The 27,899-nt window shown below is 42.1% G+C and overlaps 2 protein-coding genes across 3 annotated transcripts; both read left to right on the top strand.

The window, feature by feature from the left end:
* The first annotated feature begins 28 nt into the window (after window positions 1-28).
* On the top strand, window positions 29-10,367 carry paxbp1 (PAX3 and PAX7 binding protein 1). The gene is made up of 18 exons (XM_020086066.2): window positions 29-483; window positions 708-830; window positions 1,467-1,679; window positions 2,157-2,378; window positions 2,480-2,580; window positions 2,855-3,084; window positions 3,388-3,577; window positions 4,656-4,779; window positions 5,373-5,475; window positions 5,691-5,806; window positions 5,933-6,132; window positions 6,969-7,116; window positions 7,237-7,358; window positions 7,473-7,549; window positions 7,650-7,716; window positions 8,106-8,252; window positions 9,360-9,514; window positions 9,743-10,367. The coding sequence occupies exons 1-18, from the start codon at window positions 165-167 to the stop codon at window positions 9,861-9,863; spliced, it is 2,778 nt and encodes a 925-aa protein (XP_019941625.1). The 5' UTR covers window positions 29-164; the 3' UTR covers window positions 9,864-10,367.
* A 603-nt stretch (window positions 10,368-10,970) lies between these two features.
* On the top strand, window positions 10,971-27,067 carry slc7a1a (solute carrier family 7 member 1a). Of its 2 annotated transcripts, none has more exons than XM_020085917.2 (13): window positions 10,971-11,164; window positions 17,251-17,522; window positions 17,605-17,787; window positions 17,947-18,105; window positions 18,637-18,811; window positions 19,010-19,143; window positions 20,642-20,864; window positions 22,306-22,442; window positions 23,551-23,653; window positions 23,813-24,018; window positions 24,131-24,282; window positions 24,392-24,500; window positions 24,886-27,067. In XM_020085917.2, the coding sequence occupies exons 2-13, from the start codon at window positions 17,336-17,338 to the stop codon at window positions 25,068-25,070; spliced, it is 1,953 nt and encodes a 650-aa protein (XP_019941476.2). In that variant the 5' UTR covers window positions 10,971-11,164; window positions 17,251-17,335; the 3' UTR covers window positions 25,071-27,067. The 2 variants fall into 2 exon arrangements, with proteins under 2 accessions (XP_019941476.2, XP_019941475.2); XM_020085916.2 differs by lacking the exon at window positions 22,306-22,442 and adding an exon at window positions 21,476-21,615.
* Window positions 27,068-27,899: the final 832 nt, after the last annotated feature.

Below are 27,899 nucleotides of genomic sequence, written 5' to 3'. Positions count from 1 at the left end.
ATGCACGTTAAATTGTTTGCGATCCGCCAGAAAATCGAGAGAAGAAGAAGAAAAACGTCTAAAGGAAAATGGCTGCCGGTCAGTGTGTGGATGGTTTCTTTTGGCTCCAACTGTAGTTTTTGAGGTGTTCGGGCATGTGCTGTTGCGTTTAACGGGGGAGCACGATGTTTAAAAAGGCGAAACGAGCGAATTTCCGTCGGAGAAATGAGTCGGACGAGGACGAGCAGGAGGAGGGCCAGCAGCCCCCGCTGGCGCCCACATCGTTCGGGCCTTTTGTGGAGGAAATCCCGTTCATGGAGACTTCCAGCAGCAGCAGCAGCTTCACCGCAGCCCCCAGCAGCGCAGACAGCTTCCACAGCAACGGCTTCCTGTCAAACCTCAACAGCGTGAGAGCTGTCAAGAGGGAGAAGAAAGTGAAAGATGTCGTCGCTGTGGTGCCAGGACCCACCAAAGCCAGTTTGCTGAGTTTCCACGATGATGAAGGTAACGTGCTAAAGCAATGCTAAGTCAGCTAGCTAGGTGATCTTAGCTGGAGAAAACGTGTTGTCCTCACCGGGCAGCGTATGTTCCCTCTGTTTCTGCTGATACGGAAATCGTATTAATAATTGCATTAACTGCCTCAGCACTTTTCTTGGGATTCAACCACTTAACCCGGGTTGGGCTGCATGATGCACTGCACTCACTCACACTGTCTCGTATGTAAACAGATGGATCCGAGGTGTTCAGAGTGAAGAAATCCTACCACAGCAAGAAGATCGCGAAACAGCTGAAGAAAGAATACAAGGAGGATTTGGAGAGGTCTGGATGTGTCAAGCAGGAAATCAAATCAGGTGGGAGTAGTAGCTCACTGTTCATGTCATTTATCTCTTGTCATCTCTACTGTCACATTACTGACCAATAAAGAAACCTGCCCAGCTGAACATCCAGCTGCAGCCTGTGTCACCAAATACCAGGCAACAGGATGTTGGTTCTGATTAAAAGTAGTTTAAACTTTGACAATGTGCACATATTAAAATTTAAAAAAAAACATTTGGTGTCATATGAGTCTCTGCAGAGATCGATTCACATTTGGCGAAAGGGATATATCGGCATGAAGTGAATATAAAGTAATCCTAGTGAATTTTGAACAAGTGTGTGATCAATCATTATATTTTAATACTTTATATTTACATCAGGAGCGGGTCCTCTCAACGGAGGCCGCCATGTTTTCTACAGTAGCCCAGACTGGACAAAGTAAACACCCTTTGAGTTTTTATGACAACTGAAGGCTACCATGGGTTCTCTTTCATGTTTGAAAGGGGAGGGTGAGGTGAGGGGTAGTCAGCTGCAACATGCAACTTCACCATTAGATATCACTACATTCTACATGCTGAACCTTTAATAGAAGATTTCATATCCGAAATATTGATTGCCATTTTTATCTGCTACCCTCTTGACTCATGTGTTTTTGTATCCTGTTTTCCTAGATGCAACACTTCAGCTTCCTGTTGCCATCAAAGAAGAGGTTACTAGTGCTGCAGGTAGTGAGCATGGGGAAGAAGAGATGGAGGTGGACAGTACAGAGGAGCAGGAGGAAGAGGCAAAGAGTCAAGGCAGCCAGGCACATAGTCAAGTGGCCAAGAGCAACAACACCGGATCATCTTTCAACACACTTTCCTCCCTCGGCAGCCTAAGACCAGGTATCATACACGTGCTTGTTCGGTGTTTTGACTTTAATCACTGGCACATTTATGAAGGTGAAGGCTGTGTCCATGCTTCTTTATCTGCTTCTACCACATTTTTTTAAAGAAAAAGATGTGAAGCTGCACTTTAGTGTGGTAGTGACTTTAAAAGTGCTGTGGCACCATTTTTGTGAAAGACGGTGTCATGCTTAAGTTTGTCAAGACAGTTTTGCATTTATTTACTCTTATCCTAAGACGATAGAAATATTCTATTCAAGTAGTATTGCTTCTTTTAACCTCATTTTGTTCTGCATATTTTTACTTTTTCTTTGTCCAAGAGATGGAGGGATGATTGTAGTGGGAGCACTGGGGTGTAGGAATAGAAAGTGGTTTGCATGGCTCACAGTTAGAGGGCTCATTAGCAGAATTTTGCACCAGTCCTTAACCCCCCACAAAAGAACTTCAGGATCAAAACCAATTTTTCTTTTATTTTAGGTGAGATCCCTGACGCAGCATTCATCCATGCTGCCAGAAAGCGGCGGCAAATGGCTAGAGAACTGGGGGGTGAAGCTCCACTGGTAGACACAGAGACCCCCAAGAAGCGTCTGGTACGAGAAGACCAAGACGCCAGTGACGATGAAGACGAAGAGGAGAAGAGGATCCGCTTTAGCGGAGTCAAGAACAAAAGCCAGAGACAAAAGATTGCGGAGGAGATAGGTACTGTTATAGTTACAGTCTGCCAACAAGCCATTAATTTGTACCGTACAGTTGTAAATCAGATTGTTTCTAAGACATTAACCACTCCTTACCACATTCAGGTATCGAGGGCAGTGATGATGAGGCGTTAGATACAGGTCAGGATGAGGAGGTGAGCCGCTGGGAGCAGGAGCAGATTAGAAAAGGAATCAGTATACCCCAGGTAAGCTTTACTATGTCTGTTAACAGCTGTAAAATACTTTTCATTTCTCTAAGACTGACAATGAATCATGAAGAATTTTGACAACTGATAAACTAATTATTTGTCAAGCAATAATGTCTGAGGTTTGAAGCAATTTGAAGATGTCACTTTCAGTCCCAACATTTAATGGAATAAATAAGTGTAAATAACTGTTAATTGCAACTCTAATGTATTGTGATTAGAAGCAGCATGGCTGTAAGTTGCAGTGGTAAAATTGTATATGCCTTGTTTCTAGGTCCAGGTCCAGAGCAGCCAGCCAGAGGACAACACAGTCTACTACCAGAACAGCTATGAGAGCCAGCCCTATGGCTCCTCCTACAGCATCCCTTTCACCTACAGCACTGTAGCCCCACAGACTGGCAAGCCAACTGGTCGAGCAGACAACGGCTCTGTTCACTACGGGGCTCCTATTAGTGATCTAACCCCAGTAACCATTGATCTGGTAAAGAAGCGCCTGCAGGATAGGTAGGTTCAGTGGAAGACTGCTGCAACATCTAATATGAGTTGTCAGCTCAGCTGCTGCCAACTCTTTGTGCTGTGGTCCTGAAAACCCAGCAGAGCAGTCCACAGATCTAAGGGCCAGAGACTCGTGTTCAGCCAACATCATTCTAGCACATTGTCGCCTGTTAATTTGTTATCATGATTTGTTTAATTGATGGATGCACTCTGCAAACTGTCACCATTTAAAACTAGATTAGCTCTGTATTTCATCAGCCTGGTCTAAGTCATCCTTTCTTACTGTCTTCCCTGTATGTCATGTGTCTGTAGACTCTGCCAAATGCATGCAGGCCACAATGCAAACTCCAAGCGCTACAAACAGATCGAAGAAGACCTAGCTGCCTCTGAGAGCACCATACAGCAGCTGGAGGGCTCGTCCAGTGATAATGCAGAGCAATATAAATTCTTGCAAGAGATGCGAGGGTATGTTGGAGACTTGCTTGAGTGTTTCAATGAAAAGGTAAGGGAGAATTTGTCTGCTGTCTGATTAGCTGTTTTGTGTCTGTGTGATCTCTGACCACTTGATGTGGATTTTAAAGAGATAGAATGTAATACAAACTGTTGCGGAGAGTGAATTAAGAATCATGAAAAGCCATAGTTATATTTCGTAGCAGTACTAACAAACCAGTGTGACTGAAGATTAGTTGTTTGGAGCACTGTGTGTTTTCCAGTTGCTTCACAACAGCTCATTTTAGTCTGAAATATAACTTTGACCTGTTATCTCATTAACAAACTTTTATAAATAGTTTTTCTGTAGAAGCAAATTTATCTCAGGCTGTTTAATGTTTTCAATGTCTTGAACAGAATTCCTTTATTTTTCATTGTTACTCATACAGTGAGTAAACAAAGTTATAAGATGAGTTGGTGCTTTATGACAACCCATCTTAGTGATATACACACAGGATCTGTAATCTGTGTGTTGGATCTGTTTAAAGAGGAAGAGTCCAATTTGGTAAAACGTGATAAAATAGCGCCTCTGGCACAAACTATGTTTTTACTCCCGTAGCTGCTAAATAAATGCATGTCTAAACACAATAACTAAACCTTGATCCTGCAGCAGCAGGGTCGGAACTAGACGGAATGGCCTGTCAGCTGATGATATTTCCTCATCTTCACTAATGTCTGTTTTAATTCTGTCAGGTGACTCTGAGTGCACAGAACATTGTGACGGAAACGGGACACTAACCATCCATTATCAGCATGACTTAGTATGGAGTCCATTATATCAGCGTAAACATCATGACTGGAACTGTATGTTGTCAGTGTTGGGTAGAAACCTTCTAAGACTAATTTAGTGGTTATAATGCATTCGTTTCACAAGGTATCTATCTAGGCCTATAATTGGGTTTGGCTGTTTGAAAGTTGATAGTTATTTCTGAGGGGAAACGGATATTTTATAGAAACTCAGTTTTCACTCGACACTACAATATTTGGTTTCCAGTATTTTATTGTCCATCATGTTCCAGCAAGACATCCCCATGACTCGGAGTCCCGCTTTTGTTTGGATCAGAGGTCACAGAAGGCAATATATCTTTCAGGTGCCTGCTGTCCTGGAGCTGGAGGCTGCCATGCACCAGTTACTAAGGCAACGGGCCTCACGACTTGTCCAGAGAAGACAGGATGATATTAAAGATGAATCGTCGGAGTTTGCAAGCCTTTCAAGTCAGTCCATCTTGAAGGTTTTTATGATTTATTTGAACGGCCTCGTTAGTTCTCTGTATGTGAGTGTGTATGTATGTATGTGTGTGTGTTATTCACATTCTTGTTTCCCACTACCCCCTTTATGTTTCCCTCATTACTGTGCTTAAGGGTGATTGTGATGTGATTTTGAGTGAGTGAGCTTGCACTTGCAATAGAGATGTTTTACTGGAGGAGTTGCTTTGGCTTCTCATAAGTGGCTGAGTCTCACAGTCAGCTGGGTGCCTGTAACTCAGCGCAAGCAATCAGTCACTAAGTAATGATGAGAAAAACATTAGTGACTTGTCATCTGTCACTTTCGCTGTAACATGTAGGAAGTTGCAGACAGGTAAGTGACTAGAACATGAATGATATCAAAATTATTTGGAACAGATATGATTTTGTATTGCTGGTGGTACATTTAGCAAAATGTTTGAGCTAATTTAAAATGGTTTAAAACAGTCCTTGTGCCTTTCTGATCTCAGAATATCTTAATATTGAGTGTCCATACTAAAACTAGATTGTGGGTTGTCTCTGCTTTTCATAACTGGTTCTAAAATGACTCCTGTCTCTTGCAGATAAAGCTGTCATGGCTCCTAATTTAGACTCATTTGGTCGTGACCGCGCAGCATACCAAGAGCACAGTCGTCAGAGGAGGATAGCAGAAAGAGAAGCTCGACGGTACGAGGTTCATTGGCACTTCAAGAATTTTTCCAAGATTCCATGTTTCAGACTAAGAAATGCCAAAAACTCATATCTGACTATCGCCCTCTGTTCTTTATTCATTTAAAAGGCAGTCTTGATTATTGCTTGGTTTGCCTGGTCACAGGTAATTAAATACAAAACATTCTGACCTTGGTTTTAACATCTTCCTTTGTGCTTGTGGATGAGTGCAGAACTCGACGGCGACAAGCTCGAGAGCAGAATGGAAAGAGGGCCGAACACAATGAAGGCTTATCGTCTGATGATGAGGAAACGTCTACCGACATCACCAGCTTCACCATGGAGAAAGGTTTGTCATGAAGTTGCTGCAGAAATACAGTATCAACCATTGATAGTAGATTAGATGTGATGTAACACAAACACACATCAGACATTATGTTGGTCATCACTTATTGAAGCCTTTTGTCTCATCCAGATCGTATCAGCAGGGAATGTAAGAAAGTATTTGAGGACGTGGTGGACGATTTTCATTCTCTTGACTGCATCAAGTCCCATTTTGAAGTGTGGAGGAGAGAATACGCAGACTGCTACAGGGATGCTTACATTGGCCTCTGTCTGCCCAAACTCTTCAACCCGTTAGTCCGCCTGCAGCTGATTACATGGAGCCCACTCGAGGTGAGATGAGATAACTCTTCATTGATCTCCAGGTTAGAAATATAGCAGCAGCAGAAAGACAAATGAAAAAAAGAAAACTAATATCTCTTAATAATATCTCTTAATAACTAATATCTCCTCCTGACTTCCTCCAGAGGTCATGTCTAAAAACATCTTCCCTGATGGCTCTGCTGTAAAAAGCTGCTCACATAGTTTTGAAGCAGAGGATAGCGGTCATAACATAAGCCCACATTGCCAATCGCTATTTGTTAATGAGTACTATATTATTATATTCAAAAATCAACATAACAAAGCAGCCAGCTGAAGTTTGTAGTCAGCTGTTTGGCTAGCAGCCAGGCACAGAATTCTCTGAGAGGGGCAGCAGCTGGTGTGTTTGTGTGTGGGGGGGGGTTGTCAAGAAATGGGTTTAGTTTATTTGCACACCCCTGCTTCCATCCACAGACGGACCAATTTTTTTTCATGTGCAGGGCCAGAGACCCATCCCACTCCTACATGCCCTCTAGCTTCTCCCCTTAGCCATTCTGGGCCTTCTTTCTCATATTGTTACAGAAACAGGGAACAACAGAACTGAATATATTCTGAGTGGTCTCAAAGACCAGGTTCCAGTCTGTGGTCTCTCCCAGTAATGCAGGACCTTCTCATCTTCTTTAGACCGCACCTTCACTTGCACATTGTGTATCAGGTTGTAGTCTGTACTACCGAGGAGGCAGTGGAGCTGTATGCCTCCTTCATGTTGGCGCACAGCAAGTCCAAATATGTGTGTTTTCAACATTTTCTTTCTCTGAAAGGGTTGTATGAAGTTCTGAAATATATTTTGTGTCTTGTCTTTCTTGCAGGCACAGTGTGCAAACTTCGAGTACATGCTCTGGTTTGAGTCGCTATTGTTTTACGGCTTTGAGGAGAACGGCACGTTGCAGAAAGGAGATGGAGACGCCAGTTTGCTGCCTGCTATCGTAGAGAAGGTCATCCTCTCCAAACTGACAGGTAGGGGAACCAGCGCAGCACCTACTGTAGTATCCTGTGAAAGATTACCCTGGCCTAAAAGTGCAGGCCAGTAAAACAATGTCATATGTGTTCATGTTTGGGTTTTGATGTTTGTGTCAGTGTTGACGGAGCAAGTGTGGGACCCGCTATCCAGCAGTCAAACAGCCAAGCTGGTGGGCTTCATTCACAGACTCATGAAAGGTTACCCCACTGTGCTGCATGGGGACAATCGCTACACTGAGGTACTGTCCACTCTCATACTCTGTACATACACATGTACTTCATCTGTAAAGTAATAGACTACCTTGGCTCATGTGGTAGAAAATATTGTCATCTTGATTTCTTCTTTCTATCAGGAACTTTTGAAATCTATTGTCTTGAGGACCAGACGGACTCTGGATGAAGACGTTTTCCTTCCACTCTATCCCAAAAGGTATGTTACAAAATGTTCATATTACACGTAGTCAAGATGTTTTTTCTGCGTCTGTATGTCATTTGATTACTGAGTGAAAGTGTGTTTTGCTTCTTTTCAGTGTGTTGGAGAACAAGAACTCTGGTCCCTACTTATTCTACCACAGGCAGTTTTGGTCCTGTGTGAAGGTTTGTGGACACACTCATTGTTCTCGTCTGAATCTCAACTGACTGATTTAAAGAGGAGACTTAAGATTGGTCACCGGATGTAATATAGATGTGTTTTATTTCTTGAGTTAGCCCATGTGAGAATACCTCATAGTAGACAGCGAGTGAGTGATTGTGTTGATGATGTTTCTAGAACTTGACAGACACGAGTATGTGAAAGGCAAACTCTGGAAAATGTCTGGACCCAATTTTTCAGACATTTTCCAGAGTTCACGTCTGAAAACTGCTTTCATCTGTGTGCATGCAGGTCATTGATTTGCACAGTAAGCACTGATTGCAACATTTACAGCAAACAACTACTGTGACGATAACATTTTGAGCTGTGATGCTCTTGTTCCAACTTTGTGCAGCTGCTGGGCAACATCCTGCAGTGGGAAGGCATCTTATCCATTTCCTGCCTGAAGGACCTGGCGTTGGATAGCACAGTCAACAGATACATCCTCTCTGCACTGCAGACCACAGAAACAGTGGAAGACAATGTTGAGAAGTGCCAGAAGGTGGGAGATGCATGCCATCTTCTTACCATTTCATGCATGTTTAAACATACTGAATTGTGCATGTAGCCAGATACACGATTTGTTTTGAAGCAATCATTTGAATCAGTTTTTCTGTCAGTGAATAACTTATTTTTAAATTAAGGTGGGGGGGAGGGGAATCTAAGAAGGGGTTGCTTGTTTTATGTTTTAAAATAAATACAATGATTTCATAGATATTAAGGGGAAATTAGTTACTGCTGCTTGTTTCCACACACTTTGAAAAGGTCAACATATACAAGGTTTCATTGGTCTTCATGGATTTGTATACAAGTTAGTTTGGTATATTTCAGTCAGTAGAATGGGATGGGGTGACTTTCCACTCTGTCTATCCTGTTACATACCGTTCTCAACATAAAATATGACCTACTGCATAACTTTTTTACAATGACTGTGACAGCTCCATGGTCATGTCTACATCTCCATTTACATATTTACAATAATATGAATTCCATGCATCTAGTTCAGTGATAATACGCTGATGAAAGAAGTCTCCATTATAACTAGTAGGCTCAGAGGGAACGTGCAACCAGACAGAAGGATCTCCTTTCTCAGATGTTTTGACTTCATGGTCAAGTACAGAACTAGAAAATGATGATATGATTTCCTGCTCTACCACTTAAACAAATTCGCTCCCTTATGTCAGTCCCAAACTTGCAGAGTGAAAATTGATGCTAACTTGTTTTATTAACTATAAATCTGTAATTTGTATAAAAACTTTGCTTTCAGATTTCCATACCCTAATTTTTATATATTCTTAACGGTTTCAAACTGATTTCAGAGACTTACTGTGTTTAATAGACACCATGTCTAAATATAGATACTATCTTCTTAGCCTCTTGAGCAATGGAAACCGATTCCTGTCCTGGAGCCGACAGTTTGAGAAGAGTTAGTCTTTTATAGTCATATTCTCTCAGCCCAGGTCAATGAGAGCGTCTGGTCTTCACGTCTGTACCTTCTTTTTTTTTACTGCCAGCAGCTGACAAATGCACCTGCTCTGCTGCTCGGATTTATGACTCACTAGACAGGGTCCCACAGTTTGCATTTAACTCTTCCTTGTACCTTTCTCAGGTGGTGGAGTGTTTGCCCGTGCATTGGTTCTCTGGGCTGAAGGGCCAGCAGACGTTGCCTCAATTGGAGCCATTCTGTCGGTACCTCACCCACCTGGCAAGCACACTGCACCGCGGCACTGTTGGCTTGTCTGATGTGGAGCGGCGCACTGCCAAGTAAGACCCTCTGCTTGGTTCTGTATATACAGCTTTAGAGTGTTTGTCAGTTCAGGGATGAAGGATTCATTTTTAGCTCTATGTGCTGGAATAATACTATTTTAAGTGCATGAAGTAGGATTAAAATACTCAAAAAGAACAATTTACATAAATGACTCTTTAGATCAGTATCTTAAAGTTGTGTTGTAATTCTTTGGATATGTGCTCACACTTATTCTAATAAAACAGGGATCAAGTCAGAGAGGTTGTGAAGATGTTGGCCCGCATGAACGCCCTGGACCACATCGTCGCTGTGGCAGCAGAGCACGGCATTAAAGACATCAAACCATTTCTGGAGGCCATGTCATAGAAGACGTCTGAACAGCAACCGCTCATTTATCTCCTGGTATTTTCAGCCCATCTTAAGCCATGAGATCGGAACAACGTGTGAGAGACTTGACTGAAAATACTTGTAAATATTGTGAATAATGTACAGAAAGGTGTCCGGGCACACCTATCAGCACATGACTGATGCTGAAATCAGGCCTTTTGTTGTCAGCTCGAAACAGCAGCAATGTTTTAAATGCATAATTTATTAGTAGTAAACATTTGTTGATATGGATTACTGTTCAGAAAAATCACTTCTCACTATATTCAGCCTCCTTCCCTCACATACTTTTCCGTATGTGCCAAAAGAATGTTTGTAGGTGGTAGAACCTACCAGAGAGACAACTTGTCTCTAGAGCAGCTCTCCCCTGCACCCAACAGACTGTCCTCATGACCCTGCCAGAGCTGAAAGCTTTGTGATTACATTTGTAAGACTTTATGTTTTAGTATTCTGTTTGCCTGTGAATAAAATATTCATTTGAAAGATTGATGTAGACTTTTGATTTTGCATTTCAGGTGAGAACTGGGGTTGTTGAGACTGAAGTCCACTTTTACTTCCTCCACCAAGGAGGTTGTTTTTGTCTGTGTCTGTTAGCAAGATTACACAAAAAAGGACGAATTTCCAAGAAACTTGCTGGAAGGATGAAGTATGTGTCGGGAAAGAATCTGTTAAATGCAGGTCTGGATCCAGTTTGAGAGAGTTTTTCAACATTCTCAGAGATTTCTTGGGGAATTATTCATGGATCTTGATGCAAAAAACCTGTGATCTTAAATGTGCTTTCATCAAGGGACTGTATACAGTGCATTTCTAGTGAGCTTCAATTTATGAATGAGCATTTTAATTCTCTTCTCTGCAGACTGAAATAGGATCACTCACTGATTTGAAAGATTTCTTTTATAGAAAGTGAGCTGAGATGTTATTTAAAGTTCTCCCTACTTGACTGATGATCAAACCAGACATCAAGGTGAAATCACAGCCCTGACTTCTCTCCTCCAGTCGCCACTTGGGGTAGTTGTGGTCTCTAGCTACAGCTCATGGCTGCTCGACAACTGTAATAGCAATGAGTAGGCGGGGCTCCCGGTGTACCCTCTCCCTCTCCATTTACACTCGCTAAACACGCCAACCCGAAAACTTAAAATCCTCCAAACCACCTGTAGAGAAACACACAGCAGCTCGTCCACCATCAGCGTCGACACAGTTAGTTTTCCTCCACTTTTTAAAACCTCTGAGGGAAGCTCGCGGTCTTGGATCACTGCTCCATGCTCTCCTGCAAGATCTCCAAGGTAAAGAACTACTTATGCAGCCACATGCGTTTGGTTTAACGGTGTGTGATGACTAACTTCGAGTATCAGTCTGTTGGTCGGATTGTTTTCGGCATGTGGGCATCGCTTGGAAAGCTTTGAGGCAATGCGTGTCCGTGCGTCCACGCTGAAAACCACATGTTCCCTTCGCTCGAAGCGGAATCTGATCGCTTTCTAACGAGCAGCTCATGGATGTGTTTGATTCAGTTGGGTGCACAGTCGATCTCTGCTGAAACACGCTCCTCAGATCCTCACTGCTAAGTTTGGATGCGTCCACGTGAAGGGGCTGCTGGAGTGCATTGTCTGTGAGTGACCACAGTGTAATATGAGAGGGGGTCCTGGGATGCGCTCCCCTCCTGCAGGGTTTGGCATTAAAATAAAACAGCTGGAATAAAGTAGAGCTGGTCTGAGCTGTGGCCAATATCTGAACTGGCAAATCTTCTGGAGTCCTTTCCAAAACTAAATTGAGAAAATGTCAGTTCTTGAAATGTAATTTTCTCTAAATCTGTCATAAAGACTGTGGTTTCTATATTGACCTTTTAGATCCTGGGCACAGTTCAGGTTGGTCTAACTATAGCTGGACTGAAAGTGGGTCACCAGCAGGGAAGTTGCCAAGTGCAGGATTGGATGTAGCCTATACAAATGCACAGGCGTGTGTGTGCGTGTGCGTGTGTGTGCGTGCGTGTGTGTGGGGGGGGGGTTGGTTGGATACATACTCAGTAACTGCTGCACATCCTATGTTTCCAAGAATTCAGACAAACTGCACAATAACACATCCTGTTTTGTGATCTTTATGTTGCACATTTAGAAAAACTGCGGAAGCTCAACAAAGGTACATCTTATCTTAACATCATCACACACCTGTATTTTTGCAGCCTCTGAGGCTTTTGCTTAAACTTACAGTTAATATTAATTTGTAGTGTTGCATGATACTGCCAAAAATTATATATAGATTAAAACATTTATCAGTTTTTCTACAATTAAATACAATAAATGTTAAAAGTTTAACAGCAAATATATATTGTGTTATTCTTCGGCCCTAACTAGTTGCATTCAGTGGTTTTTGACTTTGACATCTCAAAGCAGAGCTCAAACTGGCTCACTGAGTGACTGTGGCTGTAGTAAACAGACACATTGTGTACAAAACATGGCTCAGGGGTAATAGTAGTACACACATTCACACACACAAACACACATAATGCGAATTTCTGGCAACAGAAGGGATTATTCGCTGGAATAGAAATAGATTGAGATTATGAAAATGAACTTTGTACTCAGTGGTGCCCAGAAACAATTACTGAACAGAACAATACAATCCAGAATCTGAATTTACATACATTCTTTATGTTGAAATAAACCATTGCTATTTCACGTAATATTTCTTTGTTAAATAGTATGTCAATATAGTACAGGTTCAAACTGATAAGAACTCAAATATTCTCTTGTAAATATCCTGGATGACCTCGATGACTCAACTGATGCTGACCATCCTCTCACATTATCACTAACTAACCAGCAGAGACACTTCAGTGTCTTCCACATTCTTGTAGATCCTCAAATTTCTTGCCTCCAGTGTTTGGCATCATTGTTTTATCTTTGTCTAAAAACTGTTTAAATGTTTTGGTTCCTGAAAGCGTACAAGCTTTACTTGAACTGAAAGAAGGTAAAGGGTCAATCTTTTGTTTTGTTGATTATCTGGTCAGTGTCCTCCCCAGGTGAAGGGAACTGTCCATTTTCCCCAAGTTAGACTATTAATAGTTATTTTTTATGGTCACAACTTGACCGTAAACTGACAATCAGCTTTCTTGGTTTGTGGACATTATTTAATTTAGAAAGTTGTGTCCTGTCGCGTTTGTTGGTGCCACAACACTACTCCTGTGTGTTGTGGCTTTTGATCCACAGAGGTGGTGAAGAGTCTATGACTCTGCTCCTGACACACTGACCGACCTTTTGTCGCTGACACACATTGAAATTCACAAACAAGGCAAGTTAAAGGTGACCCAGAGGGTTTGCTGGAAACTGCCACTCTAACAGTGCAGGTTGCAGTGCAGTGCAGAGTCGTCAACAAATAACTGAGGTAACTGAGGTTACGTGATCTTCTGAATTTGAAAAAAAGAGTTCTCCTCATCTCAGGGTGAACAAACTTTTAAAGTTTTCCTGAAAAACCACTTTGTGGAACAGGGCCCCAGGGCAATATGGCTGACAGAAATAATCAGGGAGCAGCGATATTGACTGTTCATAGGCCAATCAGGCTTCAATAAAGTTGTGTTTACCGAGCAGAGTTGGATGGCATCCTGTGTACACAAAGTGTGTGGGATAGGAACAGACGGAAAATGTCAACGAGCAGCAGACAACACTCCACTCATTATAGTGAGTGTGTACATGTGGGCAGTTGTATATAGCTGAACTGAACAACCCACAAGTTGACAACTAAAACATAGAACCACATGCGTTTCATTTGTCTGTGGTGTTGCTTGTGTACATTATAATCAGTGGTGTGTAGGGAGTACAGATAGGCAAGCAGAGCTGTAGACTTATCCTGCTGTCACAGTTGTATCTGACAGCAACAGTGTTGATGGTGGAGCATAATATGTGAGAACAATATATATATATATATATATATATATATATGGTATACATTCATAATGTAATAATTTTGCTAAATTTTTTAATGAAACTTTGCAATTATGTTAGCCAGGTAGTCACATTTATTTATTATATTAAGCCGTTTTTGAAATTTGAAATATATATTTGTATTAACTTTAAAGGCTGAAGACAGTGGAGGCACTCAATTTGGCCTTTAAAACTGTGTTGTAGCACTGAAAAGGTCTCTAACTGTAAATGCCAAGCGGTGTCATATTCATAGACCTCATTCATTGGTTCTAAAGGATCACACCCCCTTTCCTGTTCACAGCCCACCACTGATGGGTGCCGCCTCTTCTGTCTTCACATCAAATCTGCTTTTCTCACCAAAGCAGTTTTTAAATCTCTAATAGCCTTTGTATTGGGTCAGTGTGCGTTCACCATGATAAGAAGAGAACACTTTCAAAAGCGTGCATTAACAAATTGATGCAAAGGCACGCCTGGGTGACACCAAACCAAAGGCTTCTCTGGATGCAGCCACCAGTTTGCAGGCACATGTTAGAACATGCTGTGGGTTCTTTAAAACATGGCTACTTTGAGGGTTTGCCTCTGTGCAACTGTAGCTCAGTGACTTCATTAGAATTCAAGCGCATCCAGACGTACTAATGTAAGACTTTAATCATTAAGGCCATCCAGCTACTGCTTCTGTGTGCATTCGTGTGCAAGTGTATGCTGCTTGGAATAGCCAAGCCATGTGATTCCTCCAGATTCTATTTCAGATAGGCGAGGCCTCGTTGAACGCTCTGCACTCTTCACAGCAGCTTGAAAGATACGTAGTACAGTACAGTTTAATCCCCGTATCTGTCCTCATTCTGTAGAGACCAAACCAACAGGTGAAGCGTATCCGTAGGCCACGTGGAAACAAGTCATTTCCATTTCGACATTGATCTGCAGCTCTGACATTTCACACAACATTAACAAAGTTTATATCAAGATGCCTCATGTTTCTGGAAGTTCTTTTGTATAACCTGTGTTCACAGGCCACTGATCTCATATAGGCTTCTTTCTTTTGCGCTTACGTGCATGTTCACGTGCGTCTTCGTGCCTCTAAGTGCTTCATGATTATCGTTGGCAATTCAAATGGTATTTTCCCTCTAAGCTTTTATTTAAGAACTTCCTGGATTTTACAAAAATGTGGCACATGTGACGTTGTGATAATCAGCTACTTCTTTATCTGGGTGGAATAATAGTAAGAATGGGCTCAGCGGTCTTACTGCAGCTGCTTCAGTCCAGTTTTTTAATGGATTATTTAATGCTCCTAATGATGGGCGGTAGCACAATGGTAAATAGTAAGGGAGCTCAACATGTAAGTGGATTTCCTCTTTTCAGTAGTTTTGTCCCTACCAAGTAAATCATTTCAGTTGGATTCAGTTGTTAAAACATCTGTAAACATTGTATTTTCTCCAAAAGAGATGGATGGATGATATCGAAGCTCTGGACTTGGTATCAAATGAAGAATATCATGTGTATGATGACATCTGATGCTTCAAAAGACACTGGTTATTCAGAAGGCCTTCAGTCAGTTTAATAGTTGCAGACGTTTTTTTATATTTAAGTGTTAGAAAACATCTCCACATGGCTTCGTTGCTTCTTGTTCTTGTAGGAGCAAACCGCCTGATAAAATAAGCTTCATTATCGGTTTAATTTTTTTTTAGATGATTTAAAAAATATCTTTTTTTATTCAACAAATTTCAAGGTGACTTCGTGAAATGTCTTCTTTTGCACAGACATTAGTCCAAACACCAAAGACATAACAATTATAGATTCAATATTTATTATCATTTATGTTAAAGAGCCTCAAATATTATCAGTTAAGAAGCTTGAAACAGGAATTATTATTTGCATAATAATTGTGACTAAATCACCCGTATGTCCAATTTGGATTATAAATTTAGTTTTTTGTTGTATTTATTGATTTTATTTTAATCTTCTTTTTCTATTCGTTTTTTCCTGAAGTAAAGAGGCCATCTCAGGAGGTGAGGGGAAGTGAAATGCTATAAACGTTCCTGATGGCTTTTAGGAAAACTGAAACAGGAGATTTTTCCCTCTACAAATGTAAGCTTTTTTATATGAGTATATGTATAACTCCCTTTTCTTATTTGGCCTAATAGTCTGGATCTAGTTTGTAAAGTTGCACTGTATTTGAACCCAGTTGTTTTTTTTGCAAAGGAATAAAAGGCAGTCACCTCAGCTTACCCTTATGTGGAAGTTTCCACAGGGTATGACACAACTGTTGCACTGTCCACACAACCTTTTATAGATTTGTGTCCTCATGTCCATGAGCTCTGGATAATAGCCATTACCTAGAAATGGGTCATGGAGTTATTCTCCTTCATGACAGTCCCTCAAGTCCCAGTGTTTCTTCCATGGAACATACCACAGCACTTCTACCAGACATTTACCTACTTGTTTACGCACACACTACCCTCCCCACTCTTTTCCAGCTGCTCTCCATGTTTTTTTTCTCCCTTCCAATTATCAAGTATTACCTCTCAGTTTATTTGAGCCCAGCACTGAGGAATATGTAGTGATACTGACCCAGAGAAGCGTCTCAGCAGACAGTTATGGAGTCCTACAGCTGCATTGAGCCTCCAGAGACAGTTGCTCATATCTTGTGAGTCTGTGTGTAGTAGTGTCAGATAGTAATACGCCTCCATAAATAAACATGTTGTGTGAGTTGCATCTTGGGAAATGTAGGATCCAGCAGTTTTGGAGCTTGACACATACAAGGGACTAAAAGTCAGATAGTCTCAGCATCTGTTTTTATTCATTTGACTATTCTTTATTAGAATTTGAGAAAAAGAGCGAGTGCTCTTTACATTTCAGATTCTTCTTCCACCAAGTTTCTTCCATGAGGTTTTTTTTATCTGCTTATGCTTTGAAATACTGATTCCAACACAGATATAGTATTTGTCTTGGTACGTTTTGTTTCTTCTGCTATGTGCAGCAGCAACTCAATATAATGAGCCTCCACGGTGTCATTGGAGAAAGTGTTTTTGTGTCATGAGTTATGATTCCCTTTGTGTTGAAACGATCTGTTCACAGCTCTGCCTCTTCTCCCGTGAGTTTTGTTGCATCGCATATTATGTGTCAGAAACATACCCAGCAATGAGATGGATTATCCCTATAGGTCCTCAGTTTTTTGGCTCACGGTCACACATTGTGGATTTGGGTTGTATTATGCAACACTCAAGGAAACCGTGTTCTGCCTACAAGTTTGTCATGCTCGGGTGAACGCCTTTACCTGTTCTTCAACGTTTGGTGTTTTATGGGATTGCAAGTGTCGCTTTTACAGAAATGCATGGCATGCTGCTGTACCAGTGGCTCAAACAGGATTCTATCAGTTACAGACTTAAGCTCTTCTTTTAACTGAGAGTGTGGAAACTTGTTTATATACTGTCCCTCTGTCCTTCGCCTCCCATTAGGGTACGTGACCTCTCCAACGCTCCCCTGTGACCTCTGAATCCCAGCCAACCTTCTACCACTCCCCCATAGGCCGGACTGTCATCCATGGCGCTGGAGAAGCTCCTGCATTTCGGGAAGCAGTTGCTGCGGGTGAAGGTGGTGAACTGTAACACAGAGGACTCCCGCCTGTCGCGATGTCTTAACACTTTTGACCTGGTGGCACTGGGTGTGGGCAGCACGCTGGGCGCCGGCGTCTATGTGCTAGCCGGGGCTGTTGCACGAGAGAATTCAGGTAAGTTAACATCACGGTAAACTAGTAAAAGGTGTCCTCTGAGGAAGATCTTCTAATCCTGTGATCCCCCCTTGAATCCCAGGTCCTGCTATTGTGCTGTCTTTCCTGATAGCAGCCTTGGCCTCAGTGTTGGCCGGTCTATGCTATGCTGAGTTTGGAGCCCGTGTTCCAAAGACAGGTTCAGCTTATCTGTACTCCTATGTGACAGTAGGGGAGCTCTGGGCGTTCATCACGGGATGGAACCTCATCCTCTCCTATATCATCGGTAAACAACACAGCATTTCCTTCTATTTTGTCTCCTTTTTGTCACTTTGTAATAAGAGGTGATTACCTAAATTGGATTTATTGGGGATTTGAAGAACACCAGGTGCTGTAGCTCAGCGACAAATCGAGAAAAGACACTTTCCTAATCTCTCCATCCCAGGTACCTCCAGTGTGGCCCGTGCATGGAGCGCCACCTTCGACGAGTTGGTAGGGAAGCGCATAGAGCAGTTCTGCAGAGAATACATGTCTATGAAGGCTCCGGGTATATTGGCAGAATACCCCGACATGTTTGCTGTTGTCATCATATGCACCCTCACAGGTTGGGAAACCCCTCTTTCTGTATGTCTTTCTCTCGTGTCGTCACTTATGTTTTACACTGAGCCAGTGTCTATGATTTTTTTTTTTAATCAGGGGCAATAAAGGGGCCACAATTTACACACAGGGGCCAATTATATGTCTACTATCTGTGCATAATTCCTGATTTAGTAAAGTGCACATGTAAGTCATTCCTTGTTTATAGCTCTATAGCCTTCGGCAAAGACACAGAATATGATTTTAAAATAGTTTCTTGCTCAAGCACATTAAATAAAAATATTTGACAAATAAACATATTTATTGTTAGCAAGTGACCACTTTATTCAGGTGGGGGCCCTTCTGGGGCATATCAGATTCCAGCTGGGGTCAGTGCCCCCCTGGTCCCACCCCTGGATCTGCCCCTGCATTGAGCATCTTTCATATTTACTTATAAGAAGTGCGTCATCATTGAACACTTGACATCTACTGCTGATATTCATAGAAAAACAAATCTTAAAAAGTTCTTATTCCGTCCTATGTCTTCTCGGTTTCCAAGGTCTTCTGGCATTTGGGGTAAAAGAGTCAGCGATGGTGAACAAAGTTTTTACATGTATCAACGTCCTGGTCCTGTTGTTCATGGTGATCTCTGGGCTGGTCAAGGGTACTATGAAGAATTGGCAGCTCGACCCTGATGAGATCCTTCATGCCAATTCCACCAACTCCAGTCTCAAGTAAGAAAATAGATATGTTTCACATATTGAAGATGTTCTGAGAAACATTCCGTGTCATAATGTAAATCACATTTTTCACTATTAAAGGTCTCATTCACATTCTCCAAAGTTTGTAATTTTGGTGAACTGAACCTTTAAAAGAATACTTTTAAGGTGGTATTTTGCTGGTTTTATTTATTCTGTACTCTTCCTATCAAGTCTGACAGTTGTCCTGCCAACCAAAGAGAGTTTAGGAGTGGGCGGCTTCATGCCATTCGGTTTCACAGGCGTCCTCTCAGGAGCTGCTACCTGTTTCTACGCCTTTGTCGGATTCGACTGCATCGCCACCACAGGTCAGTGCAGCATGAAACCACGAGAAAAAACACACACTCAATTTTGTTGGCCCTGTTCTCTTCTTGTTCCACTTCTCAAATCCTTTCCACTGCCTCATGGGTATGTTTCACTTCTGGGGGGGGGGGGGGTGTAACTGGATCTGAGTTGGGACCATTTCAATCCTCAACTTGTCTAAACATCCAGGGGATTGCATAAGAGGGTGTAAAAGAAAAGATGCAGTTTAGTGAGTTGGGTCCTGCACCGTGACGGAGCTTAGCGACATAAATCAAGATATGAGTTTTGGGGCGAGGACGTTGCTCAAGTGGGTTTTCTGTGCAGATCCACACCGGTGTGTCTTAATGTGTGTAGTTCTTAAACGCTTCAAGGCCCCCGAGTTGTAAAAAAGGGAGTTTCTTTCAGCTTGTCCTCTCTCCAGGCCCTGACTTTACCCACCCCTCTTTTTCCTCAATTCTAATTGGCTGGTGTGAAGTTAACCCTGAATACTGGAGTGTAGCTTATGGGCATGTCAGTCACACTCAGGCACCTTTATGCCATTAGTGTGTGTGTGTGTGTGTGTGTGTGTGTGTGTGTGTGTGTGTGTGTGTGTGTGTGTGTGTGTGTGTGTGTGTGTGTGTGTGTGTGTGTGTGTGTGTGTGTGTGTGTGTGTGTGTGTGTGTGTGTGTGTGTGTGTGTGTGTTACATCCACACAACTGTAACCTCTGTTATCCTTGTGACCCCTGACCTTCCAGCAATCTGGGTTAAATCAGTATCTGTCATTCATCATGAATAGTGGTGCAGGACACGCTCCATCATCGCAATGTGATTTCACTGCAGAACAAGACCTGAGTGTTCGCATTCGGAGCGCTGTTGCATAATCGCCTGCTACGTCCGAATAGTTGTGTGTTTTAGTCTTCTGGGTGCACAGGGAGAAAATAAGCTCCTTGTTCAAATGTGTTGCAAAATACCACACGGAATGTTTCTTGAATATATCTCTGTTTCGACAGTTTTCCGTGTTTTCAAGAATGCTGCCACCACAGCCAAGGAGTGGATACTGTGCATTGTTCTGAGCTGCATCCTTGTATTGAAAATGTAAATAGTTAGTTATTAAAAAAACTATCTGACATAGCAGCTAATGGAGGGATGCTAATTATGTCTCCTCCAAAATAAATGACCTATTCCATTTAAACTAGTTATGGAGTAATTTGACAGCTTAATGTACAATTAAGAAAATGTTATTGCCAATGTAACAAAAGCAATTTTACTAAGCTGGGATGCTGGAAACAGCTTATGGAGGTGATCTAGTTTATTATGATATGGAGTATCTGGAGAAACCCACACAAACACTGGGAGAACATGCAAACTCCACACAGAAAGAACCAGGAACCTTTTTGCACAGCACTGCCACTGCCCTTTTCTTCAAAATAAAATAGTTTTGAAGACAAATGTTTGCACCTGGTGGAATAAAAAGTGAGTAAAAATTGTATTTATTGCCACTTTCATTGTTTTTCCACGTCCTAGGTGAAGAGGTGAAGAACCCGCAGAGAGCCATCCCTATCGGCATCGTGTCCTCGCTGCTCATCTGCTTCGTCGCGTACTTCGGTGTATCCGCTGCCCTCACCCTCATGATGCCGTACTACCTGCTGGACAGCAACAGCCCTCTGCCTGTAGCTTTTAAATATGTGGGCTGGGGAGGAGCTAAATACGCTGTAGCTGTAGGCTCTCTGTGTGCTCTGTCGACCAGGTGAGCAGTTACACACACCCGCACTGCAAAATGCATCTTCTGGTTCTGTCTCTCGTTCAGCTAAACGCGCAGACACACGTTTAGTTGTGTGTGCACGTGTCTGTGTGTGCATGTGACTATGTGAGTGTATATTTAGCTTCATAGGGCATTTGATCCCTTGAACTGAAAATAAAATTCCAGTATGTTATTTTGTAACCGTGCCGCAAGTCACAAGCGCTCATCACAAGCTGCATTTTCACTAATAACCAGCTGTTAAGCGTTTTATTAAAATGGTCTTACCATATGCACATATTTAATTTTGTATGTGTAATTTGCTTCTTTTTTTTAAATAATGCATGATTGAATTATTCTTCGTTTGAAAGAGTGTGTACAGTATATTGAGGTCAGGTTGATAGGTGTGAACAGATGTTTGCTTGGGTATTAAACATTCCATTATTACTCTTACCCTATATGTCATGCACAGTATGAATAAGGTTGTGTAAATTTAATGTGTATATATACTATTTATGTGCTTTGTCTTTGTGAGCTTGTGTCTATGTTGATGTATGTTACACGGCCTTTTCATGTCTGTAAGTGTGGATACTATATATCCTGGTCTTCCCCCCTGGTAGCCTGCTGGGTGCTATGTTCCCTATGCCCCGTGTGATCTGGGCTATGGCCGACGATGGGCTGCTTTTCAAGTTCATGGCCGAGATCAGCCCCCGCACCAAAACCCCGTTAATTGCAACCCTCACCTCGGGCATAGGGGCAGGTGAGATACTAACACGCATGTTTTTAAACTGCATCCAATCACACAGAGACGTCTTTTCACGCTACAGCGCGAACAGTGTGTATTTAGGTTAGTGTGTCTCTGCTTGCATGGTCCAGTGACTTTGTCATGTTTTATTGAATCTTCGGCGACTTAAGGGATATTTTCTACCCATGTCTTAGTGATGTAAGGAGGAATATGAATACAGAACTAAACTGCATGGTGAAGTAACCTAGGGTTTTACATTGGAATGGAGAGTAGCAGCATGTAGAGCACAATATTTGGTTTTTAAGGGAGATACTTTTGGCATGCTGACATCAGAATGCACTTGGACCACCATCATGCCCCTGATGCTCTGCAGTGCACCCACTCGAGTATCCCGTTGCACATCCTCCCACCTTGAATCCCCCTAACCGCTGTCTTACCGACATTACTCACTGTCTTACTGACATTACTCACTGTCTTACCGACATTACTCACTGTCTTACTGACATTACTCACTGTCTTACCGACATTACTCACTGTCTTACTGACATTACTCGCTGTCTTACTGACATTACTCACTGTCTTACCAACAACACCTCCCCTGTTTCTCCTATTGAAACCTTCAATCGTTCCTTCCTTCGTGTTCCTCTGCTCTACACCTACAAATGTCATCCCAATCTGATGTTTTCTTCCCCCACTCCACCCCAGTCTATTGGGTTCCATGTTCCCCCTACCCCGTATCATCTTTGCCATGGCTAGAGATGGCCTGCTCTTCTCCTTCTTGGCCCACGTCAGTGAGAGGAAGTCCCCCATAACGTCCACTATGGTTGCTGGGGTTATGTCTGGTAAGATGAAAACGGGTTTCAGAGATCAGTGTCGATCTAAAGGGGGTAAACAAGGCTGCAGGTGAAACCTTATATACAGCTGGACGGTGCATGGTCAGCAGTCAGTTCGAATCATGTCTGAGAGGTTTGATTAGTCATTGGCCAGTGAGCATGCAGCAAGCTCTCGTGCCCAACTCCATTGCAAACCTGCCTGCCAAGGATGGTAAAAACATGTTTTTTAAAGATCCACCAGTCATCGGGATTTCTCTGTGCTCATCTAGTTGCGTTAAAGATCTCTTATGGAAGACACAATTAAACCGGGCCAGCTGAGTCTAGATAATTAACGGAAAACACTGTCATGGTCACTCAGTCAAAAAAAGTGAATGGATGTGGGTTGTGGCACTGTACAAGCCAGGGGGCGATGTAAAGCCTTCTTATAGAGTTTAGCACCTATCAAGGTAAACAAACACTAAAGGACTCAAACCAAATTGTATTTGTAGCCTTTGGGTTTATAGCTCCACCCTTTATCAGGTGCTTCTGCCTTTTTTACATAAAAACTTTGGGAAGTGATGTTAGAGCTTATTCCTGCTGACAAAAAAGTCTTCCACTAATTTTACTCAGCTACTGTATTAGATTGATAGTAGAGTCATAATTTGTGATTCAGTATGTGTGCACATGTTACAACCACTAGCTTCTACTTTAGATTAAGCAAGCATGATGATAGAGAAATGTGCCCATCTTTTGTATCAGTCCTGCACGTTTGTGATCACACGCTCAGCTGAGAGGTCGTGTCCTGCTGGAGACTCATCTCATGTGTTTGACAAATACCAAACAGTGTAATCACCATGTAATTAAGAGAGGGTTACAGGGTGACATAGTGATGAAGAAGTGGAGGATGCATGAGATGATGTTTATATTTAATTTAAAGTCAGGAGAATAATTTTATGTCATCTTGCGGCTTTCCTGTTGTAATGGCTGGTAGAGACAACGTTTGGCTTTTCAATGACATGCAACACTTTTAAATAGCGGTTTATCACACATCAGTCAGTGGCCTAACTTGAAAATGTTCTCACACTCAAGCAAATATCTTTATCGCTCTCTCTTTCTTCTCTTTCCTGCTCATTTGAAGCTATCATGGCCTTTCTGTTTGACCTGAAGGACCTGGTGGACCTGATGTCAATAGGGACGCTGCTGGCCTACACATTAGTGGCGGCCTGTGTCTTGGTGCTGAGGTCAGTGTTGGGGACATCAGTGTATACAACCTAGTGTGGGACACCAGGAGAATATCTCCCTTGTTGAATGTGCCTTGTTGATCCTATTTTCAGGCGGAAGCACTTGAGGAAACACATTTGAGTTTGAATCAGCTTAATGTGTGTGTTTGATTGCGTCAGGTACCAGCCGGAGCAGCCCAGTATGGCGTATGAGATGACCAACACCCAGGAGGAGGTGGAGCTAAGCGACGGCATCAGCATCCCTAGTATAGGCATCCTGCCTGGTGTGGAGGAACGGTTTAGCTTCAAGGCGCTGCTATTCCCAGACAACCCAGAGCCATCCATGTTGTCGGGCTTCTCCGTCAATGTCTGTGCTTCTCTCATGGGTAGGTGATTCAGACTAACTGTGTTTCAGCAACAAAAGAGAAGTATATCAACTTACTGGTGAGATTTGTGCAGAGTTAAACATTAAATACTATAAAAATGTGTGCCTTTCAGGGACGTTGATCCTGGTGTTCAGTGTACTGGCTGTGCAGGGAGGCTTCGCTGTGTGGAACTTGGTAGCCCTCAGCATCATCTTTATGGTGTGTCTCTTCCTCACTTTCATCATCTGGAGACAACCTGAGAGCAAGACAAAACTATCTTTCAAGGTTTGATTCCAGGAACTCCCTCTGTAGAATAATGACACTTCATCATCACCTCCTGAACCGTATGCTTCACTCAGGTTCATGTTTTCTTTCTCTGAAATTCCCTCCTTAGGTTCCAATGCTGCCCTTCATCCCAGTGATCAGCATGTTTGTGAATGTCTACCTGATGATGCAGCTGGACAGAGGCACTTGGATACGATTTTCAGTCTGGATGGCCATAGGTAGTGATGCTCTGTTGCTATCCATCTTACCCTTGATATTGACACACATGTTGCAGAATTTAAACTGAAATTGACTTTTAATGGGACACGTTTCACTTGAGAGTCTCTAATCAATGGATGGTTGGTTTTTCTCAGACTAAATGCACAAAACTGCCTCTTCCCTTCTTTTCTACCTTGAAACTGCTGTCCAATAAAGTGACCACTCTGTCAGGTTTATTTTCATCATTTTGAAGGTTGCAAATGTACACATTGTGACACATTAAGTAAAGAATCCGAGGTCAGACACAACAACAGACATTAAGTTTCACAAAGCCACTAAAACCATATTTTAATTCAAATGACTATATCACAGACACTGATGATATTTCTTGCTCTGCTTTTACAGGATTCGTGATCTACTTCTGCTATGGCATTCATCACAGCGCTGAGGCCGCAATGGCCCGCTCATCTCCAGACACGGAGATGACCATCTCCAAGCACAGTCACGATTCGGAGACCGTGTCGCAAGAGAAGGAGGCCTTCCTTCACAACGGAATCGGTGGGGAGGAGCTTGACGATGGGGATTTGTAGGAAGCATCGGAACATGCTGCGTATATGTCAACCTGCCCTGACGCCCAGCCTGTCTGTGTAAGAGTATTTCTGAAAGGACAACTCCCAGCCCCTCAGTGGCGGTTCTCCTTGTTGGGGAAAGTAATGATAAAATAAAGGTTTGGCCTAAAATTCCCAGATGTGTAACGTTCCCCCTTCAACTGCCGGGTAGAGCGCAGGCGGCTGGTGATAATCTTATCATCCTAAAACAGAACATTTATAAACATGACTTGTATTATTTCAGTTTTGTGAGACAGGCTTGTCACTCCCTTGTGCTTGGCCTTGAGGTTCAGCTGCTGTCTGAAGGGGGGAGGGCTTCATGTTGGAGACAGGAAACATGTTTCAGGGAGGGTCAGAGATACTGGGAACCATAATATTTTATTGTCTTCATGTTAGGGTTGTAACTTGTTCAGAGAGTGTCTGGGTTACATTTCTGGCAGCAGGACCATGTGCACATGAAATTACAGCTGTGGTCTTGTTGCCAGAAAGTTCTGCGGTGATGCATAAATCAGTGCTGTAATCAATAATAATTATGTACAGCTACTGCACCTTATTTACATGGACCTGAAAATCTGATAACACATCAGTACTGAATACAGATTTATACCAATAACGCTTAAACCCGATAAACTCTTATGTAACTGATGTTGAAATGCTCCCAACGGTCCCCTCTGACGGGCGGCAGCTTGCACAACAGGCCCTGCAGCACACTCTGCTTGTCGGTGATGTAATTACCCTCGTTCAGCAGCAGAACTGGAACTGCAGGAAGCTGTAACTCACACTTTCCATGTGTCCGACTTAAAGTCTGAATGATTACGTTGATATGACCTGAGGCCCGAGGGTTGTGCTTGCAGACACTGGCAGTGTGTCGTGGTTACACACTGTGGTTTTAATTCATGCAAGAAGCAGTCGAGAACATGGACGTCACCGCACATTATGATGCAGGATTTGTGTTTAAAGAAAATATTCTTCTGGTCGGTTTCCCATGCAGATACAGTCAGAGGAAATGATCCGGTCTAAAGCGGAACAGAAATATTTTACATTTTCAACAGATATCTGATTTAAATGCAATTCACAGTGATAGTTTTTTAAATACCCTCTTATTTGTAAAATCGAATACTCTGGGTGAAAGTATGGGATCTGAGTTGTGAATCCTGGAACATGTTGAACATCAGGCGCAGACATTGCTGAATGCCAGTTAATTTCAAGAATCACTAGATCATAGTGGGTTTTCACAGTGCTGGCTGCTGTGTCTTTTAGCATCTGTAGCTTATTGAAAAAAACAGGCTGCCTTTTTGAAAATGTTTTATTTGGATTGATGTGTATTTGTTCTCAATTTTATTTCAAAGCTTTTCTCATGTTTATTAATGTCTTTTTGTTACCCACGTTCTAAAACATATCATTTCCAGTGTTTTTCAAATTATGAATCTGACTCAACTTCATTTTTCAGTAAAAGCCTATGAAGAATTTGATCAGGTAGAATTTCATCACCCATGTTTACGTTTATTTCCATTTTTTTAGTTGCTTTATACAACTTTTTTGTGCTGTACTACTCCCCAAGACCTGTGAACCGATTTTAACATGTAGTTCCCCTTTGAGAAAATATTCATTAATCATTTAAATGCTGTGATATTCATTGATCAACACTTATTATCAACATATCATCAATAGTCATCATTTGTTTCAACCTTTCAGAGCGTTAACTATTTTGTTCTGTGTTTTGGGAGTCCCTCACAAAGTTGTACATGTGTATTCATCATAATCATGTGTATATAGAATGCTGTGTATATTTCTTGCAGTAAATTATTTGTAAATTGGGGAAAGGATGTATTTTGATGACTTATTGTCATTTTTATTTGTCTTTAGGTTATTTTTGGCTTTGTTGCTTTGCTTGTATCAAACACTGTGTTTGCATTATCAGTGCAACTAAAACTGTATCGTCAGAGTTGGTCAAATAAATCACAGTCTTGATTTTCTTATGATCCGTGTCTAACATAAGCAGAATTGTCATTTTAATGAAAGTTATCAAGTCTTCACCGCTGTCTGCGGTATATGGACGGATTATTACATATGACTGTGAAATTTTGGTGCAGCTTGGTGGAGGTATGTTCTCTACTGAGTGTCAAAGAAATTAACTCTTCATAGTACAACTTGTTACAACATGAAACTTCATCACATTTACACTCAACGGACAATAACAGCTTAAAGTGTGTGTGTGTGTGCGTGCGTGCGTGTGTCAGACAGTTCAGAGGGAGTCATGTGCATCTTTGGTGAACTTGTTGGTACATGTCGTGCCAAACCTCAGTGTTTACCTCGGACAGAAATACTCAGTGTACATACATATACTCTATAAATAGATGAAGGGAAGGGACTTCTTTCCGCCTCCTGTGATGCTGCTTTTAAACTCTGACCTTAGCTCTCCCCTTTCGTAACGTGTGTCGGTGACCAGCTGCTTCCTGTTTGTCATGTGGTTATAATGAAATTATTTTCTCTGACTTTTTCTTTTTTGTTGCCTCTTTTGTAGATGTGTTAGAAATTGTTAATATTGTTGAAAAATCACAAAAGCAGTCTGGCTACTGGGGTCACATCGGTGCATTTATCGTTGTTGTTTCTCAGTTATTCATTGTCTGTTCTGTTTTCCTTCTACTCAACTTGGCCTCACTGACGGAGGACGGGATCTTCCTCCTGCTGCATTAATGGCAACATGGTTGACGAGACACGTGCCTTGTGATAAACACGAAAGGTTTGTCATGGCTTTTTGTGGATCCTTCAAGTCATTACACAGCAGTGGAGAAGTGGAAACATAGAAAC

Source organism: Paralichthys olivaceus, chromosome 15 (genome assembly GCF_024713975.1).
Source record: "Paralichthys olivaceus isolate ysfri-2021 chromosome 15, ASM2471397v2, whole genome shotgun sequence".
Classification (NCBI taxonomy): domain Eukaryota; kingdom Metazoa; phylum Chordata; class Actinopteri; order Pleuronectiformes; family Paralichthyidae; genus Paralichthys; species Paralichthys olivaceus.
The sequence above is the reverse complement of the archived record's forward strand: the minus strand, read 5'-3'. Positions and strand labels throughout refer to the sequence as shown.